This window comes from Lutra lutra, chromosome 8, assembly GCF_902655055.1.
Source record: "Lutra lutra chromosome 8, mLutLut1.2, whole genome shotgun sequence".
NCBI classification, from domain to species: Eukaryota; Metazoa; Chordata; class Mammalia; order Carnivora; family Mustelidae; genus Lutra; species Lutra lutra.
Window position 1 is genome coordinate 75,220,222 of NC_062285.1, and position 22,204 is coordinate 75,242,425.

Below are 22,204 nucleotides of genomic sequence, written 5' to 3' on the forward strand. Positions count from 1 at the left end.
TGGTGTTTGGATGTAATAAAACAAAATTCAATGTCACCACTGGATGGGTTTTTAGGTTATTTTGCTTTTCTTTATTTTTTTTAAACAGATACTGGGAAAATTCCTTACTTTTCTCACTCTTTACATTTCAGGACTGTATGTGCCCCATCTTTCTTCATATGCCATATAAATACACATAAATCAATGTAAGTTAAATTAAGTAGGTTTGCATGGTATAGATTGGATGCATTTCTCAGAGATTGAAGCAATCATACCTTCTGACTACGCAGAGTCAACATTACAAATGAGCAAATTTCATTATTTTTCAAATTCTTTTTTTTTTTTTTTTTTTGACAGAGAGATCACAAGCAGGCAGAGAGGCAGGCAGAGAGAGAGGAGGAAGCAGGCTCCCCGAGAGAGCAGAGAGCCCGATGCGGGGCTCGATCCCAGGACTCCGAGATGATGACCCGAGCCGAAGGCAGCGGCTTAACCCACTGAGCCACCCAGGCGCCCCTATTTTTCAAATTCTATACTTGTGATGGGTATAGAATAAGATTGTTAAAGAATAAGGAATAAGAATGGTTGAAAAACAAGTGCTCTACCAGATAATTTAGTTGAAACATTCTTGGCATTTCGCATCCATGGGATTTTGTACATAATACTGCAGCTAGAAGACACTATTTTTGATGAATTTGAGGTAAGTGTAGGCAATTTTAAGAACTCCCAACTAGTTACAACATGGAAGCTTCAACTACTACTTCCAGTCATTAGAAAGCTCAATTAATCCATGTTTTAATGAGATAGACCAGATTGCAAGTGTAAAGAATCAGACAGACCACAGGTTCAGAATTCCTGAAACATGCTCTTGGAAAATTCTTCTGCTGACATGGTGGAATAGTAGACATAACAGCTGGGCAGGTTAGAACAGAAATTAGTGGTGGGGGAACATCATGTGTATAAAGTGAAGACTGGGGTGGTTTTCCTTTTGACCCGTGTTTCTCTTCTTAACAGCCTAGAAAACAAATGGTTTAACTTGACCACAAACTCTTATTTCCTTCTTTAAGAAATGGTTACTGTAAAGTCTGGAGGAATTATTTTTTCGAAAAGAAACCATTTTCTTGCTTGCAGCTGGCTTCCTGTGCTTTGCAGAAGGCTGGCTGTGACATGTTGGGCATTCATGTACTCTCTAGATTTGGATGTTATTGTCCTGAACAAAAAATAAAAGGGCAATGCATGGTGAAATATAACACAGACTGTTAATATGCTGAAATCATTATAGAATATAAAGTTGAGATGTTTAGAATTTTTCCTTTGTCTTAATCTTAAATTAAGATTATAGCGGGAAAATAGCAGATCATGAACATAGTCATGGGTGAAGGACAATAATAGGGAGGAAATTATTCTGTGATACCTCAGCCTTTGCCAAGATGAAAGGACTATTCATTTTTTTCTCTTTTCTAAATCAACTCTGCAACATGTGTGTTTGTTTAGGTTACAGTTTTAATGATGATTTAGGATGTAGAGGGCTCTTTGATTGTTAAGCAGAATAGCTATTTCATTAGCTGGTCATGGATATCGTTTAGTTCTGGTCTTAAATATGAAGATCGAAATTGTTCTGAAGCAACCAGTCTAATGACCCATTTTGAAACGTTCATGCCCTTCACTTCCTTCTTGATAGTACTTGAACAGTACCCAACTATCTTTTCCGTTAAATGTCTAAGATGTTCCTTGGATTTAAAACGTACCAGGTAATACACATAAAAATGTAATAAAAAGAGGAATGTTTCCTTTCTCTTTGTGTGCAACTGCTTGAGTCTTCTTCAGGGATCTGAGCAGGAGACCTTACAGTCTGAGATGTTTATGTTCTACGCTTCCTTTACAGAAATGGAACTGGAGACCTTTGCACAGGCACCTAGTTTTCTTTAAACTCTGGAACACCTCTGCTCTCACATGGCAGAGAGTCTAGGTTGCAGGTTTTTTTTTTTTTTTTTTTTTTTTTTACTCCTCCCTTACAACCTAATTGTGACACTGTGAGGTTAGGCTGGGGAGAGAAAGAACAGTGTGGCTGAAAAACTTTGAAGGAAGGATGTTGGGGGAAACAATATTCATAAAATTTCAACTGATGAATTTTGGAAACATAGCACTTTGAGGGCTGAGAGGAGAAATATATTAATAAATAAATGGCAGGAATATATAGCAAAATATAGATAAAAAAATTTGACACCAGAAAATTTAACCATTAGACTTTCAAGCTTCTTAAGGGAGGTTTCATATCAAAGAGTATTAAATATTAGTCCCTCTTTCTGGGCTGTTAAATACTGACTAATTGCTCACAAAAAGTGGCCCCAAGAGGAGAAATTGTTATGGAAGGTTCTTGTCAGGGTCCCAAAAAAGGTTCCTTGGAGGACTAGAAGGACACCTCATGTTTGGGTTGTCCAGTTTGGGCCATTCAGAGCCCTAAGTCATGTGTGAACACAGCTTAGTACATGGAAGGACTTTATCACCAGTACTCTGTTAAGAATGCCTCTTAGGTATAAGCACTTTGACCAATTATGAATTTAATATCTTGTGTTTGGAGTTTGGTGCTTTCTTCCCAGGTCCTAAGCAATCGGATACTCTTGAGGACAGTGCTGGTGATAGGTAACAAATCCTACTTCTGCCCCTCCTTTTTCTTCCCTCTCTATTCTCTATCCTAGATTCTTCCATGTCTCTTAGCAAGTCTGAGAGTTCCTAGGGCATGTGGCAGACACAGGAAAATTGCCTGGCCTTTCTAGTTCTCTAACTCTAACTCACAGAAATTTCTCTTGGTTTTTTTTTTTTTTTTTTTTTTTTTTTTGGTGGCTTCTGTGGCATCACCCACCTACATTGCCTGTTAGTCATACAGTAAAACTCCCACACAATCCTTGCAAAGTACTGAGCAAGAACATTTGAGAACTGTGACTCCAAGTAAAACTGCATGGTTTTAATCAGTTGTAGCACAGAGATGTGATTAGCAGTCAAAGAGCCCTAAAAACGACTTTACTTTGCTGTTTGTACCAATAATTAGCACTCTGTTAAATTAGCAGTTTTGGAAATAAGACCTGCATCTTTTTTGTTGTATGGAGCAGTCGAGATTCTCATGATAGCCAGCTCCTTTTTTTGTGAATAAAAATGTCTCTTTTCTATTCCTACTTCTTAATATGTGTTATTTTTCCTTTGAGACAAGTTGGTGGGCAATAAGATAAAGATAACATTGGGAATGGTATGAGGGGCAGAAGGAGAGAGAGACAGAATCCTAAGCAGCCCCATCCTGACATGGGGCTCAACCTCCCAACCCTGAAATCATGACCTGAGCTGAAATCATGAGTCAGACACTTTACCAACCAAACCACCCAGGCACCCCAAGACAAAGACAATCTTAATGCTGGCTTGCTACGATTCTAGTCTTAGCTCTGTCACTTACTATTTAAGTGACTTTAGGCAAATCACTGAATGTCTCTGATCTAAAGTGTTTACAACCATAAAAGGGAGATAATATCAGCCTTACCTACTTCATAGGCTTAAACAAGATAATGTGAAAACCATGAAATGCTATATGAGTGTATAGCATTATAAATCACCAGAGAAAGGTCATGAATATAAAAGAGAACTAAAAGATGACTTAGCTTCTGAACAATTTTCCATGAGTAGACATGCTAGACTCAGAGCTGACTACCATATAAGTTATTCACTGACAGATAAAATTTATTTATAATTTTTTAAAAGATTTTATTTATTTATTTGACAGACAGAGATCACAAGTAGGCAGAGAGGCAGGCAGAGAGAGATGAGAGACGAGGAAGAAGGCTCCATGCTGAGCAGAGAGTGGGGCTCCATCCCAGGACCCTGGGATCATGACCCGAGCCGAAGGCAGAGGCTTTAACCCACTGAGCCACCCAGGTGCCCCTGACAGATAAAATTTTGTTCCCAATAAAGTCTTCAGAAATATTCTGAGGCCACATTGATGGTCAACCCTAAATATACCACCAGATGGGGGTGGAGGCTCTGAGAAGACAGAAGTAAGGCATCTTAAGCCATCTGGAACTTTTCAAAACAGGGAAACAGGGTGGGTTAAAAAAAAAAATCAAACCTACCAAAGAATCTCCTACAGAGGGGAATCAATGAACAAATTTGTGACCATGGAAATTAAGCAAAATTATAATCAAAGAAGACAAACAAAAGCTAAAGCTAAAAAGCTTTGCCAAAATTATGTTATCCAATATCCAATGAGAGGATTCAAAACATTTTTTTTCCAACCAAACCCAACAACAAAAAATTCCCTGTTTTTATATATAATAACATGTCCCCTTTCCAGTATAATTTCTTCCTGGCTATAGAAATGAAAGGTAATTGAATTGTAGAAGTGCTGGCTGCCAGTGTCTGGGGTGGATTGCAGATCCCCTTCTTTGCACTTCGACTACACTCTGCTTGCTCATGGTTATCCTACCCGGAGGAAATGCGTCCCAGTGAAGGTAGACCTCTGAGAGCAGAAATTACATCAGTGGGACTACAGCTGGATTCTCCAGTTCTTTACAGTTGAAAGACCTTAGATTTCATTTTGGCTCTGTGGTTGATTATGAGGTAAATTTTGGTTAACTTATCTCTACAGACTTTATTTTCTTTTGCTGTAAAATGATGTGGTTGAATAAAATCTCTTTACATTCCCAATGTCCTATAGGAAAGAATAAAGCTTCTCAGAAGAACAGGGAGTCTGTGGTCATCACATTTTTACAAAGTTGGAAGCTCAAGGGTAATGATATGACAAATATAGAGAGTGGACTTTAACAGTAGGTGACATTCAGAAAAGTAGAAGATGAGGATTAGGGAAAATCTAGGGAGAGACAAACTGAAAGAAATTGGGACAAATGGGCAATCTAAGAAAAACTTCAAGGTTGGTACACAGAAGTAAGGGGCACCATGAAAGGCCAACAGTGTGTCTGGAGTGGTAAAATTAAGTCATTTCTGCCAGTGGAGTCTAGCACATTAACAAGTTAGGGATCAGGTGGCTATAGCTTTATTCTTAAACCAAGGCTATAGCTTTATTCTTAAACTCAGGAAAAAAAGAAAACATGTAAATAGATCAGTTATGGACTAGGGCAACAAAGGATGTAAACTAGAGAAGGATAGTAAACAAAAGGAATCCTTGACCAAAAGAATCACTGTGTCGTCAGCTCTTTGGGGAATAGTGTGAACACAACCACTAATGAAACAGAAAGCCATTGAGATCTTCCTCAGTCACTTAGATGTTAATAAAATGAAGCAGATGAAGTAATGTAGGAAGTGACTGCTTAAATGATGTGGGTCATTTATCAACTGAGTAGCAGAGGTCAGATTTCCTAATTCTCCCTTTCATTGCTATGTAAGAGATACACAATGACAGAGCATCTGCAGTCTCTTTAACTGGAATAATTTCTGTTCAACTGTTAATAATGTGTTGCTCATAAAAACTAAAATGTATTGGTATAGTTGCAGAATTGTTTTTGGGCATTTGACTCAATTAGACTCTGGAGTCTAATTGCTCTTACTTATCCACCAAAAGGATAGCATGAGGATATAGGGCAAAAAGTAAAGATGTGGTATTTCTTTCTTTCCATTCTTGGACAGTTTGTCATACAACAAGGGAAGACAAAAACTGATGGATCCAAAAGCAACATAAATATTTAACAGAAAATTAATGACTACAGAACATATGAGAACAATCTATGTACTGATGACTCTGAAAGATATATGTGGAAATTATTTTAGTCTTCATTTTTCAGCAGAGAAGGCAAATTTGCAATACTGTTGCTTACCTTTAAAAAAGTTGAGTTGATTGTCTACTTGCTTTTGTAACTCAGATGTCCTATTTTTCTTGGTCCCTGTGAAGTACCCCCAAAGAAGAGAGATTGAGAATCCAATATTCCAAGCACTGAGTTTTTCAGATTAAAACAAATTCTGAGATAGACTACGAACAAAATAACTTTCTTTGATTTGAAGGAGATGTCTAAGGTTTAAGGACATTTATTTAATGGTAGCTTTAAACAAGGGGTTTAAAAACCACTTGATAAGTAATATTTGACTATTAAGTTCAACTTTTCAGTGCATCATTTCTAAAAGAAACTTATATTTCAAGACATAATTAATCAAAACTTTGAGAGAAGAAATATCAATCTGAAATAAATAAATATATATATATATATATATATATATATATTTAAAAACTGAGGCTGCAGGGTAACTTTACCAGTCTTTAAAATCCCTTAACTTCTCTATTTTCTACACTTACAGCTGCCATAAGGATGAAGCAGTTAGTGAAGGGAGGCGGCATCACGAAGGATGCGTGAGATGGTGTGTGGACTTCTAGAAGCAGATGCTTAGCCTGCCAGTTTAGTCACCTTCACCCTGGTGAAGAATGAGGTGACAGATATGGTGGCCTCCCTCACTCCTGTATGCTTAGGCAGGGGTTGAAAGTCACTTTATTTAAATATAATTTCTATACAGAAAACTAGAGTATCAAATTGAAATAGTGCTCAATCAATTAATGTGAAATACAAATGACTTCTAGCCCAGAAATGAGATGTGATTTTCTCCCTTTTAAAATAAAAGATAAGAAGGCAAAATAATATTCTAGGTGTAGACAATAACAAGCTCCTCTGGAAAAAACAACTACAGGACAAGTGACTCAGTCATACCTAACCCTTTCTGTTTCTCTGAAAGTGGAGAAGAATTATCAAGTTACATTGCCAGTATTTGATTACAAAGAAATAATATCCAGAGGCTGGATGTGAAGATGTGATCTGGAAGGAAGATGAACAAAATTGCAGGGTGTTTCTGGTTTAAACACACTGATTCTCTTTGTCACTAATGGGTTTCTGAATCCAATGAGTCAGCGTGATATTTGGCTCATCACAGTGTAAACTTTCTGAATAGTAAGTTATGGACCTGGGGTATAAATAGGCTTCTAAGATATTTTCCATACTAGAGACAGTGGCTCAGATATAATAAGAATCTAGCTCATCACTTCTCATCTTCTGGTACAATGTGTTGTCATGAAGCAAACCTTGTAACTATTTTCTGAATGTCCTTCCAAACTCAGTAGCCTGAGGATGGAGGCCTTTGCATTGCACCCTGGAAGCTTGTTCTTCAGGAAGCAAAGTACTGTGTTTTATTAAAAAAAAAATTATTTATTTATCTGAGAGAGAGAGGGTAGAGGGAGAGAGAGATAATCTCAAGCAGATTCCCTGCTGAGTATAGAGCCCCATGCGGGTCTCCACCTGAGATCATGACCCTTGCCAAAACCAAGAGTCAGGTGCTTAACAGACTGAGCCACCCAGGTGCCCCCCAAATACTGTATTTTAGAGCTAAAAACACTTATAAGATAATAAGAAAATTCCCACCCATAATTTCTTGAAATTTAATGACAGAATTGTTAATAGCAGTGGTGTTTGTTTCCATTTTGTTGGGTGATGGCAATTTCTTAATGGTGATTTAAACCTGACGCATTCAGCCCTGGTAACTTTAATCTTAGAATACTCTGACCTTGGTGAGTGTTGTGAAGTGTGTAAACCTGGCGATTCGCAGACCTGTACTCCTGGGGATAAAAATATATGTTTATAAAGCTGTAAAAAAAAAAAAAAAAAAAAGAAAGAAAGAAAGGATGAATCCCCAAGTTTTGTAGCAACATGGACGGGACTGGAAGAGATTATGCTGAGTGAAATAAGTCAAGCAGAGAGAGTCAATTATCATATGGTTTCACTTATTTGTGGAGCATAACAAATAGCATGGAGGACAAGGGGAGATGGAGAGGAGAAGGGAGTTGAGGGAAATTGGAAGGGGAGGTGAACCATGAGAGACTATGGACTCTGAAAAACGATCTGAGAATTTTGAAGGGGTGGGGGGTGGGAGGTTGGGGGCACCAGGTGGTGGGTATTGTAGAGGGCACGGATTGCATGGAGCACTGGGTGTGGTGCAAAAATAATGAATACTGTTATGCTGAAAAAAATAAAAAAATTAAAAAAAAAAAAAGAATACTCTGACTTCCTGAAATAATATTGCTTACTTGTGTGAAGAATAGGTTAATTAATGACATATATTTCCACAAATGAGATTATAATTGTTCTTAAGTAAAGGTAAATGAAAATACTTCTGTTTTGTAATATTGAATTGTTTTGAAACAAGAGATCTAGTCATGAAATTACTTAGTTATTCTGTTATTAGGGCTAATATCTTGGAATTCTTTGTATGATCATTAAAAAAACTTTTATTTCACCTATAAGAACAGACATGTAAATGGTTTTAATTATCTTATAGAAAAAAGTCTTGTAGGAATATGGTGATGTTACAATTTAAATTTTCTGAAAGCAAGCAACAGTAGAGAAAAATCATTACCCTGGAATACATGATGTAATTTTCCTTTATAAAATGTTCCTGATATTTTGGTGCTATTATTTTGATAACAAAAAGTAGACAGAAACTCTTGACAGTTTTCAGTGTTCCTTCAACTATTTTCTACTCAGTCTGATTATAAGAAGTTCACATAATTGCCCTGTTCTATTCTAAAAGATTCTAAAGGATAGTCATATTCCCCCCTATATATTGGTTCATACAATTTTTTTAAAAAATTTTTTATATCTTTTCAGCGTAACAGTATTGTTTTTGCACTACACCAGTGCTCCATGCAGTCCGTGCCCTCTCTAATACCCACCACTTGGTTCCCCCAACCTCCCACCCCCCATCCCTTCAAAACCCTCGGGTTGTTTTTCAGAGTCCATAGTCTCTCACGGTTCACCTCCCCTTCCAATTTCCCCCAACTCCCTTCTCCTCTCCATCTCCCCTTGTCCTCCATGCTATTTGTTATGCTCCACAAATATGTGAAACCATATGATAATTGACTCTCTCTGCTTGACTTATTTCACTCAGCATAATCTCTTCCAATCCTGTCCATGTTGCTACAAAAGTTGGGTATTCATCCTTTCTGATGGAGGCATAATACTCCATAGTGATATGGACCACATCTTCCTTATCCATTCGTCCGTTGAAGGGCATCTTGGTTCTTTCCACAGTTTGGCGACCGTGGCCATTGCTGCTATAAACATTGGGGTACAGATGGCCTTTCTTTTCACTACATCTATATCTTTGGGGTAAATACCCAGTAGTGCAATTGCAGGGTCATAGGGAAGCTCTATTTTTAATTTCTTGAGGAATCTCCACACTGTTTTCCAAAGTGGCTGCACCAACTTGCATTCCCATCAATAGTGTAAGAGGGTTCCCCTTTTTCCACATCCTCTCCAACACATGTTTTTTCCTGTCTTGCTAATTTTGGCCATTCTAACAGGTGTAAGGTGGTATTCTCAATGTGGTTTTAATTTGAATCTCCCTGATGGCTAGTAATGATGAATATTTTTTCATGTGTGGTTCATACAATTTCTAATTATATTATTGATTAGCACTGTCATACACACACACACACACATACATATGTACATATAAGTAAGGTAAAAATCACAGAGATATGACATTCAACTTTCCAAATTTATAATCTGATAAATGTAAATACTGCAACACAGGTATAAACATCAATAAAGAGAACAAAGTACTTACATGGAGGATACTTAAAGACAATTTATTTCAAACTTATATATATATATATATATACATATATATATATTTTTAAAGATTTATTTATTTATTTATTTGACAGAGATCACAAGTAGGCAGAGAGGCAGGCAGAGAGAGAGAGGGGAAGCCGGCTCTCTGCCAAGCAGAGAGCTCGATGCGGGGGTTGATCGCAGGACCCTGGGATCACAACCTGAGCCGAAGGCAGAGGTTTTAACCCAATGAGCCACCCAGGTGCCCCTCAAACTTATATTTTTTTCCTTTTGTCACTGTTATGGATTGGAAACATGTTCTATGGAAAAAAATACCTTGATCCCATCAAGATAAGCTAGACCTATTGGACTGTAATGAGTACTTGGCCACAGTAAACTTGGCCAACTAAAGTTAAATTCCATAAATGTGATCTTAAGATGTATAGAGCATATAGTAGTAAGGTTTTTTTTTTTTTTTTTAAAGATTTTATTTATTTATTTGTCAGAGAGAGTGAGCACAGGCAGACAGAGAGGCAGGCAGAGGCAGAGGGAGAAGCAGGCTCCCCGCCGAGCAAGGAGCCCAATGTGGGACTCGATCCCAGGATCCTGGGATCATGACCTGAGCCGAAGGCAGCCACTTAACCAACTGAGCCACCCAGGCGCCCCCAATAGTAAGGTTTTAAAAGTTTAATTCTTACATGTTATCTAAGATCTGGTCCCATTTGTTTATAACAGATAAACTTTTATTGTGTGTCTCTGCAGCCTTCAGAAACAAGAAAACATTATTATTATTGTTTTTATAATTATAATAATAATAATTATTATTATGATCATTATTATAACATTTGTATGGAAGACAGTAGCAGTTGTAGAGTGTACAATTAAAATGAATCCCACTAAAGGGTGCAATATGGACCACAGATGATAGGTAAAGTGTATCAGACAGCATGTAAATAAAATACATTAAACAGCACATGCACACTGTCAGCTTAAAACAATGTCGGTTGGATACTACCTTCACTTTACTTCCTGCCATTTAACTTGAATTACAGAAGACTGACAAAGTTGTCCACAATCGGTAAACTAACCCCAGCAGGAAGAAAGCGAATTCTCTCTAGACCTAGGAGGAACAGTGGTAGCACGATGCAAACGCGTCTGCTTTGTCAAAGGTTAGCCTTCATAAGAGCACCTCCTTTGTGCAGCACTCAGGTCTTGCCTCTGTGCGCTAATAGCTCCAAGGGCACACCACATTCTATCAGATGTCTTTCTTATTGATTTTCTTCAAATTTTTATTGTCAAAAATTTGAAATATAAAGAAAACATGAAAGCAAAATACAACCAAATCCATATATCTATCACCTAGATTCAATAGTTAATATTTTGCCACATTTGCATTATTTATTTATTTATGCTTATATTGCCAAACCATTGAAAAGTAAGATTTCTGTATGAATCTAAGAACGACCAATATAACCACAACACAAACAACACAATTAGCAACCCAAAGAAAGAAAAATGATTTGTCAATATCTAATATTCATTCTATATTTAAATGTACTTGTCTTTTCTAGCTGTGACTTTTGTGTGTTTCAACCAATAGTTTAAGTGAAACTAAATGGTAGTGATATGGTGTGGGTCATCTGGTTTAGAAAAAACAATGGCTTAAACAAAATTATTTCTCTTTCATTTAGTTTGGAGATGTGCTGATAAAGGGCATTTAATGTGGCTTTTCCATCCTGACATCCAACACACAGTTTTACCTCTGATTTGAAAGATGGCAGCTGCAACCAGTTATTATGGCACAGAGGAGACACAGGGAAGTACAACTCCAAGGGCACAATCCAGATGTTGTATACATAATTTCTGTTCACATTCTGCTCTACAGAATGTCAACACATAGGTGCTTTCTAGCTGCGGCAGAGGCTGGGTTAAAAAGGCAAAGCTGTTGTCATCAAGACAGTATGGTACTGGCACAAAAGCAGACACATAGATCAATGGAACAGAATAGAGAGCCCAGAAATAGACCCTCAACTCTATGGTCAACTAATCTTCAACAAAGCAGGAAAGAATGTCCAATGGAAAAAAGACAGCCTCTTCAACAAATGATGGTGGGAATATTGGACAGCCACATGCAGAAAAATGAAAGTGGACCATTTCCTTACACCATAGATGAAAATAGACTCAAGATGGACGAAGGACCTCAATGTGAGAAAGGAATCCATTAAAATCCTTGAGGAGAACACAGGCAGCAACCTCTTCGACCTCAGTCGCAGCAACATCTTCCTAGGAATGTCGCCAAAGGCAAGGGAAGCAAGAGCAAAAATGAACTATTGGGACTTCATCAAGATCAAAAGCTTTTGCACAGCAAAGGAAACAGTTAACAAAACCAAAAGACAACTGACTGAATGGGAGAAGATATTTGCAAACGACATATCAGATAAAGGGCTAGTGTCCAAAATCTACAAAGAGCTTAGCAAACTCAACACCCAAAGAACAAATAATCCAATCAGGAAATGGGCAGAGGACATGAACAGACATTTCCGCAAAGACATCCAGATGGCCAACAGACACATGAAAAAGTGCTCCACATCACTCGGCATCAGGGAAATACAAGTCAAAACCACAATGAGATACCTCCTCATAACAGTCAGAATGGCTAAAATTAACAAGTCAGGAAATGACAGATGCTGGCGAGGATGCAGAGACAGGGGAACCCTCCTACACTGTTGGTGGGAATGCAATCTGGTGCAACCACTCTGGAAAACAGCATGGAGGTTCCTCAAAAAGTTGAAAATAGAACTACCCTATGACCCAGCAATTGCACTGCAGGGTATTTACCCTAAAGATACAAATGTAGTGATCTGAAGGAGCACATGCACCTGAATGTTTATAGCTGTAATGTCCACAATAGCCAAACTATGGAAAGAACCTAGATGTCCATCAACAGATGAATGGATAAAGAAGAGGTGGTATATATATATATATATATATATATATATATATATATATAGTGGAATACTATGCAGCCATCAAAAGAAATGAAATCTTGCCATTTGTGACAACGTGGATAGAACTAGAGGGTATTATGCTTAGCTAAATAAGTCAGTCAGAGAAAGACAACTATCATATGATCTCCCTGATATGAGGAAGTGGAGATGCAATGTGGGGGGTTTACGGGGTAGGAAAAGAATAAATGAAACAAGATGGGCTCGGGAGGGAGACAAACCATAAGGGACTCTTAATGTCACAAAACAAACTGAAGGTGGCTGGGGGAAGGGGGTTAGGGAGAGGGTGGTGGGGTTATGGACATTAGGGAGGGTATGTGCTATGGTGAGTGCTGTGAAGTGTGTAAACCTGGTGATTCACAGACCTGTACCCCTGGGGCTAATAATACATTACATGTTTATAAAAAAATTAAAAAAAAAATTTTTAAAAAGGCTTTTTTCTTGGTGGCCATAGTCTACCTTTCCCTGGACCTGTACATCTTATATCTGAAGGAACATGGTCTAGTGGCAGTAATTAACCATCTTTGCCAAAGATATTCCTAGAAATAACTAAGCTATGACAAATTGTATTAAAATTAATTCCCTATACATAACAATATGATGATAGGCTTAGACTTATTTCAGGTAAGACTATTTTTCCTCCTATACTAAATAAGTTTTGTGTTATTAATACTCATTTTGAGTTCATTATCTATTTTTTAAGATTTTCTTTCTCCTCCCTTGTCAAGGTATTAGCTGTCAGTGCTTATTGTTATAACTGTATTTACTTTCCTTTCTAATTATCCTTTTTTGTTGTCATCACGTTTTTAAAAAGAAGAGTTTTATCTAAGTATAACATACTCTTATTTAAATATAAGATACATTCAGAAAAGTTCGCAAGTCATAATTGCACAATGTGATGAAAATAATGAAAAAAGAGTGATACATATAAACACTATTCAGACTAAGAAGTGGAGTATTATTATTATTCGAAATGCAGTTTTGTGCAACTTCCATTTACTACTTCCCTTCTCCTCTGAGAGATAACTACTGTGATCTTTAACACAATGGTTTAATTTTGTATGTTTTTGAATTTTATATAAATAGAATCATACAACATATATTCCTTTTTTGTCAGACTTTTTGCCCAATATTGTATTTATGAGATGCATTGATGTTAATTCATGTGGCAGGTAGTTCATCCACTTTCATTGCTTATGGGATTGTATCAATGTATCATTATTTATCCATTATATTGTCAATGAATAATTGTATTGCTTTATAGCTTTTGGCTATTACAAATGCAGTTGTTATGATCATTATTCTATTTGTATTTTTTTGTTATACATATGTATATATTTGTTAGGCATATGTAATTCCTGGATATAAGGTAATAGGATACTTGTGTATCTTTTTTTTTTTTTTTTTGCCTTATTGAACTCAGACTTCTAGTGCAATGTTGAATAGAAGTTGTCATAAAGAAAATTCTTGTCTGTATCTGGATCTCAAGGAGGAAACTTCCTTAACTTCAAATTTGTTTTAGGAGTTTTGTACATGACACTTGTCAGATTAAGAAAATTCTTCCTAGTCCTAATTCTCTAAGGTTCTCCTTCATAGGTGGGTACTGAATTTTATCAAATGCTTTTTCTATATTTTTGAGATGGTTGTATAATTTTTCTTTTTTCAGTTAAAATGATAAGTTTACTTGATTAATTTTCAAAGCTCAAACCAACCTTGCATTCTTGAAATAAACCCACTTTGTGATATATTACCCCCAAATAATCCATGTGTCAAAGAAAATATCACATTGGAAATTAGAGTATATGATGAATGATAATGAAACTATGATGTGTATCAGATCATAATCATAAACATGACATTCTTAAACTATTCTTTTATTGTCTATCTTAGATTACAAAACATGCATCCTTGATTTACTAAAGACTAATATAAACTGTAACTTTTACAACTTATTCGACACAACGTGTAATTTAGAGCACTTTAACTCCAATTACTCCCCTCCCAACTTATGTGTTATTGCTATTGTTATGGGTTAAATTGTGTCCCCCAGAAAGACATGTTGAAGTCCTAACCCCTGGAACCTGTGCATGTGACCTTATTTAGAAATAGGGTCCTTGCAAATGTAGTGAAGTAAGATGAGGTCATACTATATTAGTATCCTTTTAATGATTAGTGTCTTTATAAGAAGGGGGAAATACAGACACAGATATGTAGGAGCAAAGGCCATTAAAAAATGGAGGTGGGTTTGGACTGATGGATCTAGAAGCCAAGGAACACCAAGGTTTGTCAGCTAAGAGGGAAGGAAGGATAATCCTCTAGAGCTTTCAGACAGTATAGCCTTTACCAACACCTTGACTTCAGACTTCTGGTCTCTAGAATTGTGAGAAAATACATTTCTGTTGTTTTAAGCCACCAAATTTGTGGTACTTTGTTACAATAGTCCTGGGAAACTAACACAGTTGTCATGTACTTAAATTCTATATAAATTTTAGTCTCTATAAGAACATACTGGCATTGTTTGTATAGTGAATATTCATTTATGTTGTTTGACTCTTTCCATTTTTCTTCATTTCTTCCTAATTCTCTATCTATGCCTTCTAGGATTGCTTTTTTTCTTCTTGGAGTACTTCTATCAGTATTTCCTTACTGTGGGTTTGCTGTTGGTGAATTCTCTTAGTTCTGTTTGCCTGGAAATGCCTTTATTTTACCTTCACTTCCTGAAGTGTATTTTTTTTTTTAAGATTTTATTTATTTATTTGACAGAGAGAGATCACAAGTAGACGGAGAGGCAGGCAGAGAGAGAGAGAGAGAGGGAAGCAGGCTCCCTGCTGAGCAGAGAGCCCGATGCGGGACTCGATCCCAGGACCCCGAGATCGTGACCTGAGCCGAAGGCAGCGGCTTAACCCCCTGAGCCACCCAGGCGCCCCTGAAGTGTATTTTTGATAGGCATAGAATTCTAGGTTAGTGGTTCTTTTAGCATCTAGCACCTTGAAGATATCATTCCATCATCTTCTGACTTCTGTTATTTGGTTTTATGAAGTTTTACTATAATATACATTGGTGGTGCTCCCTTTGGCTTTGTGTTGCTTGGGATTTGCTTTTCTTGGTTTTGTGACTTGGTGTCTTTCATCAAATTTTTGGCAATTTTTGTCATTATTTCTTTACATACTACTTATGCCTAAATCTTTTTCTTCTTTTCCTTGTGGAACACAAATTATAGCTTTATTAGAACTACTTGTTCCCAATCTCTTTTTATAACCTGCTTTGTTTTTACTTTCTTTTGCCTTCCCTTCCCTTCCTAAATTTTGGAATACTTTATACTCCACAAAATTTTCAGCATTGCTGAATCATTGCTTCTAAAATTTTCTCTAAAATATCTATCTAACTCTATGAGGTGCTAGCTTAAAAACTTTCACTATCTCCTTTTCCATCTGACCTTCAGCAAAAATTTATTAAACAACTATTATGGGGGACACCTGGGTGGCTCAGTGGGTTAAAGCCTCTGCCTTCGGCTCAGGTCATGATCCCAGGGTCCTGGGATCGAGCCCAGCATCAGGCTCTCTGCTCAGCGGGGAGCCTGCTTCCTCCTCTCTCTCTGCCTGCCTCTCTGCCTACTTGTGATCTCTGTCTGTCAAATAAATAAATAAATAAATAAATAAATAAATAAAATCTTTAAAACAACAACAATAATAACAAAAAACTATTATGGGTCATGCACTGAGTTTAGTGCAGGAGACAAAAAGGTGAGCAGTGTAAAAGCTATTTCTATCCCTTCAGAGCATATAGTCTGGGAATAGAGAAAATTTTTTAATAGAGTGCAATAAGTGCTTTATATGATAGGGGAAGTATAGAATGTTAAGAGAATACATATCAGGAACAAAAAACTCATTTGGTGGAGGCCAGAAGATGGACTCTTTGGAGGTAGTGATGTATAAGTGGAAATGTTAAGAATGATTAAGATTTATCCATGTGAAGAAATGGGTGACAGAACATGTGAAGGCCTAGAGGTAGTTATGGTATGCTGGAGGAATTAAAAGAACTTTAAGACGGTTGAGGTATAGAATACAAGATGAATGTTTAATGAGATGGGTTGGGCCAGGCTACAAGCTACACAAAAAATTTCATGGGTTTGAGCTTCATCATGAGGATAATGGGAGAAAAAATGAAAACATTTAAGCAAGGAAACGAACAGGTTTTTAAGATAAATAAACAAGATTTTGTGATTAATTATAGGTGGGAGTTGATAAAAGGAAAGGAATAGAGAAAGATTTTCAGGTCCTAGGGTTTCTGAATGGCATTTGCTGAGATATAGAGCAAATGTGGAATGACGGAGTTTGAGGGAGTGACGATGATAAGATAAATTTTGTAAATATTAGGAATGAGATACTCATGGGGTCATCTAAGAAATTATAGGCAATTGGCCTTATGATTCAGGAATTCAGAATAGAGGGTTGGGCTAAAGATACAGATTTTAGAATCTTTCCTACTCCATTTCATTTTCCCATATTGCTTTCAAAGTTCTTTTTCAAAAATAGATTTACCTATATGAGATACCTGCTTATAAGCCATCAGTGTCTCCTCCTAGCTACCCGACACAGTCTAACTCTTTCACATAATTGTGTGCAAAAACCTTTAAAATTTAGTACCCACCAAACTTTCCAGACTAACATCTCAACATATATTTCAGTTGGATACAATTTCTCACTGTTCTCTAGACACAGAATTTATTTTTATCTCCATATGCTTTTAAAATATGCTGTTTCTTTTATTCAGAATGCTTTGTCCACTTTCTTTTCAACCTGAATAACTTCTATTCATCCTTCAATATCATAGTTCAAATACATCTCCTCTGAGTTGCCTTTTCAGTTGCTCTCATGTCACCTTATAAATGTTTCTAAAACAATGTTTTTCAAAGAGCAGATCCTGTCCCATTTATTGGTTATGAAATAAAGTTAGAGGGTCATGACAGGTACTTAAAATGAAATAGAAAGAGTAGGAAATACAGACAGTTCAAAAATAAGTATTGCCTCTTGAAACTTTTGTTTCAGTTACATATGTATATGTGTATATGTATATTGAATAATCATATAGACCATATTTCTTACTGTGGTTTATGGTCAAAGATATTTGGAAGTCATTATCCTACCACTTTTGTTGCTTTGCTAGTTGTCTTTCTCCCTAGAAGTAGGATACCTTATTTGTTTTTGTGTCTCTCATATTTAGCACTGTGATATATTATAGGCACTCAATCATTTTTAAATAAATTGTTTATGGTAGAAAATGTTTTGCATAGTTGTCTATGTTCTCTCCCTCTTTCTTTTGTTCAGCGTTCCTTCAATTCTTCTGTTAAGGTCAAGAAATAGTTTAAATTTGTTGATAGCATATCTTGAATATGTATTCATACTAAAAGGAATAATATGTTCTAGGTTTGGAAGATATATTAGAAGTTATGGATAAATTTTCTGAGCTTCAACAGTTCAGAGTGGAAAAATTTCAGAATTTCAGGTTAGATTTGAGCTGAACAACAACACAATACAAAACGCCACCACCACCATCAACACCCAAGTTTATGCTTCAGGGAGAGAGGGAAGAGACAAGGACCATAGAAAGAACTACAGGGGGATTCTGCTTCTTTTCTTTCTTTCTTTCTTTCTTTTTTTTATAAATTAACCTTTTCAGTTGGGGGAGTAGACAGAGGAGTGTCTTTTGCAACTTTCTGTATTTTATAGCATTAAAAAAATTTCAAAGAAGGAAAATTTTCTAACTTATTACTAACTTTATTTTTCTGTGAAGTGGGAATAATAATGGGACTTACAATGAGATGAAAATGTTTTAATATCCGTCATCAGGTTTCTCTTAAGATAGGAGATTGACAATCTTTTGATAAAAGTTGTGGTGATGTCTGAAGTTATGGGGAAAGTGTGCTTCTAACAGAGAAAATGAGAGCAATTATGGAAAGAGATTTGGTTGTTCATGGAAGGAAGGGCCAATGGATGCCCTCTCCCACTTGGTAGGATAGCTGAAAGGACTCTTCAGGAGAATCTATCTACAATTTTTGGCTTTTTTTTTTTTTTTTTTTGGTAGGGGGCTATGATGAAACCCTCTTTTATAACTCCATAATTATCAGGAGTACTTTCTTTTTATAAGTGTGTGTGTGTGTGTGTGTGTGTGTGTGTGTGTGTGTGTGTGTGTTTTAGTTTGTTGTGAACATTCAGTGTGGAAGCACGAACTTCATATCTTATTAAATCCTTTCATAATGTGTAGGCACTAACAACTGCAGCCTTTGTGCATTTTGTGATTTCTATCATATTAGATAAAATTTCCATATATTTTAGAAGTTCAGAACACTCCCCCAAGTTTCTGCTAATTATAATGGGATTAATTCTCAGCAAATCAAGCTATAAGTGGTAACTTTGGCAAATATCCTACTATTATTGTTTTAGAAACATTCTCATGTACGAACAGGTCAAAGATGGTCATGCTCCCTGGAACTATTCCATAATATACCAGAGAACCTAGTCAATCTAATAACAAGAAAATGGTAAAGGACTTCTGAGGAAGATGGCAGAGTAGGAGGATCCTAAGCTTACCTAAGCTAGAACTAGATAACACCTACATCACTGCAAATTACAAGAAGACAGCCTGAAGACTGGCAGAACAAACTCCCCACAGCTAAATGTAGAGAAGAGGCCACATCATAAAGGGTAGGAAGGACAGAGACATGGTTGGGAGCCAAAGAGACCCACAGGACTTTCTCAGGAAGGGAGGGATGATGCCACCACTGTAAGAGAGGGGGAGAGGACCAGACCCCATACCAGGCACCTCAGGCACAGGGAACCACACACAGAGAAGATGAATCCCTATTTAACATTTGGCTTTGAAAACAACAGGGGCCTAATAATCAGTGGGGCTTAATACCTGGAACTTAAGAAATCAGTGGCTCAGCTCTAGGATAGCTGGGAGGGTAGAGTTCCTGCCCTTATAGTGACAGCATAACAAGCAGCCTTGCTAAGGTACAGCATAGAAGCAACAGTTTGAAAAATTCCTGGAATAATATAAGGAGATTTATTTGCTAATCTCAGAGCGCGTGCTGGAGAGGCAGGGATCTTTGGGAGATTACTGCAAGAACAAAAGAGATGGGGGTGCCATTTCCTTCCCCGGTACCCCAGCCTAGATATATGGATGCCTATGGGAATGAGTGCAGTGCCAACATTCTCCACCTAACTTGCTAAAAGCATACCCCACTCCTGCACTCTTCTATGGACCTGCCCATGCACCCAGCCTCTGCAGGAGTTCTCCAAAGTGGCCAACAGTCTCCTACCATAGCAGAGACAACCTTGCGAACATTGCATGTCAGTCTCCTGTGAACTTCTTTGGATCTACCCCCTTCAACCTGGAGAGCTTTGGCAGTTTTCCTGGGTGGCTGCAAGGGCTATCCCACAGCAGACCAGCATGACCCTTGCCAGCACATCAGTTCACCCCCATGTTTTCCCGTGGACTTCCTTCCTTCAATATGCCCTTGGCTAGAGCCCATCCAAAATGGTACAAACAGCCCCAGCAGGGACCAGGACCACTGCAGTGTGACTCTTACTGGAGAGAGAAGGATAATGAGAGAAACCACTCCAAATGAATCCCCACAGTGGGCTGGGGTTAAATATCAGGCCTAACTACAGGCCCTGACCACCAGGAAAACCTTCTCAGGGAGCAACACAAAAGAAAGCTCAAAAGCAGTAAAATGAAGTATATCTATAAAGATCAGATAAGAGATTAACAAAATAAAAGGATGGAAAATATAACACTATATACCTAAAGTATGTTAGGGGAAGGACTAAAGAATGTGTTGAGAATTAAGCCACCATCAATTTAATATAAACTGCTATATGTATAAGATGGTATATATAAACCTAATAGTAACCACAAATCAAAACCCACTCATAAATATGGAAAAAATAAGGAGAAAGGAGTCCAAGCATATCACTAAAAAAAACAGAAAAATGTGAGAGAAGAGAGAAAGAGAAGAAGGGAAGAGATAATTACAAAACAACCATAAAACAAGTAACAAAATGGCAATAAGTACACATACCTATCACTAATTACTCTGAATGTAAATGGACTAAATGCTCTAGTCAAAAGACTATATAGAGTGACGGTATGGATAAAAAGCAAGACCTATTTATAAACTGCCTACAAGAGACTCATTTCAGACCTTAAAGACACATGCAGATTGAAAGTGAAGGGATTGAAAAAGCATTTATTATGCAAATGGAGGTGAAAAGACATCTGGGGGAGCAATACATATCAGAAAAAATCGCCTTTAAAACAAAGACCATAACAACAGACAAAGGAAGACACTATGTAATTGTAAAGGGAATAATCTGACAAGAAGATATAACAATTGTAAATACTTACACACCAACATGAGAACAGTCAAATACACAGAGCACCTAATAATACACATAAAGGAAGCAACTGATAGTGATACGATCATAGTAGAGGACTTTAACACCTTACTTACCTGATAAAGGGTATCCAAAATCCATAAGAACTTCTAAAACTCAACACCCAAAAAAATAACAATCCAGTTTAAAAAAATGGGCAGAAGACATGAATAGATATTTTCCCAAAGACGACATACAGATAGCTAGCAGACACATGAAAAGATGCTCAACATCCCTCAGCATCAGGGGAATACAAATAAAAACTACAATGAGACATCACCTCACACCCACCAAAGTGACTAAAATTAACTACATAGGAAATAATACGTGTTAGCAAGGATGCGGAGACAGGGGAATCCTCTTGCACTGTTGGTGGGAATGCAAACTTGTGCAGCTACTCTGGAAAACAGTATGGAGTTTCCTTACAAAGCTAAAAATGGACTACGTTACATTCCACAATTGCTCTACTGAGTATTTACCAAGGGATACAAAAATACTGATTTGAAGGGATACATGCACCCTGATGTTTATAGCAGCGTTATCAACAATAGCCAAAAAATGGAAAGAGCTCAAATGCCCATTGACTGATGAGTGGATAAAGAAGTTGTTTATATATGCAATCAAATATTACTCAGCCATAAAAATAATAAAATCTGACCATTTGCAAAGATGTGGATGGAGCTAGAGAGTGTAATGCTAAGTGAAATAAGTGATTTCACTCATATGTGGAATTTAAGAAACAAAACAGATGAGCATAAGGGAAAAAAGAGAGGCAAACTGGAAAATGGACTCTAAACTATAGAGAACAAACTGATGGTTATTGGAAGGGAGGTGTCAGGGGAATGAGTTAAATGGGTGTTGGGTACTAAGGAGGGCACTTGCTGTGATGAGCACTGGGTTTTATGAATAAGTGATGAATCACTAAATTCTACACGACACTAATATTACACTGTATGTTAACTAACTGGAACTTAAATACAAACAACAACAACAACAACAACAAAAAAAAACCCTGATACAATTGAACACGAAAGGAACAAATAATCCAATTGAGAAATGGACAGGGGACCGGAAAAGATATTTTTCCAAAGAAGACATACAGATGGCCATTAGACACATGAAAAGATGCTCAACATGACTCATTATCAGGGAAATGCAAAATCAAATCCACAATGAAATATCACCTTACATCTGTCAG

General features: G+C 37.0%; 1 protein-coding gene across 15 annotated transcripts in view; it reads right to left on the bottom strand.

The window, feature by feature from the left end:
• Nucleotides 1-439: 439 nt before the first annotated feature.
• Nucleotides 440-22,204, bottom strand: part of LMNTD1 (lamin tail domain containing 1) — a 529,118-nt gene continuing 507,353 nt past the window's right edge. For 5 of the 15 annotated variants that reach the window (XM_047740014.1, XM_047740012.1, XM_047740015.1 and 2 more), the window contains 2 exons: nt 6,669-6,773; nt 5,794-5,855 (listed from right to left, as the gene is read on the bottom strand). In XM_047740014.1, coding sequence (XP_047595970.1) covers nt 6,669-6,773 — 105 coding nt within the window. In that variant the 3' untranslated portion in view covers nt 5,794-5,855. Of the gene's footprint in view, nt 1,187-5,789; nt 5,856-6,668; nt 6,774-15,740; nt 15,768-20,067; nt 20,159-22,204 lie in introns of those variants that run through there. The other 10 variants (XM_047740023.1, XM_047740022.1, XM_047740024.1 and 7 more) reach the window with 8 other exon arrangements.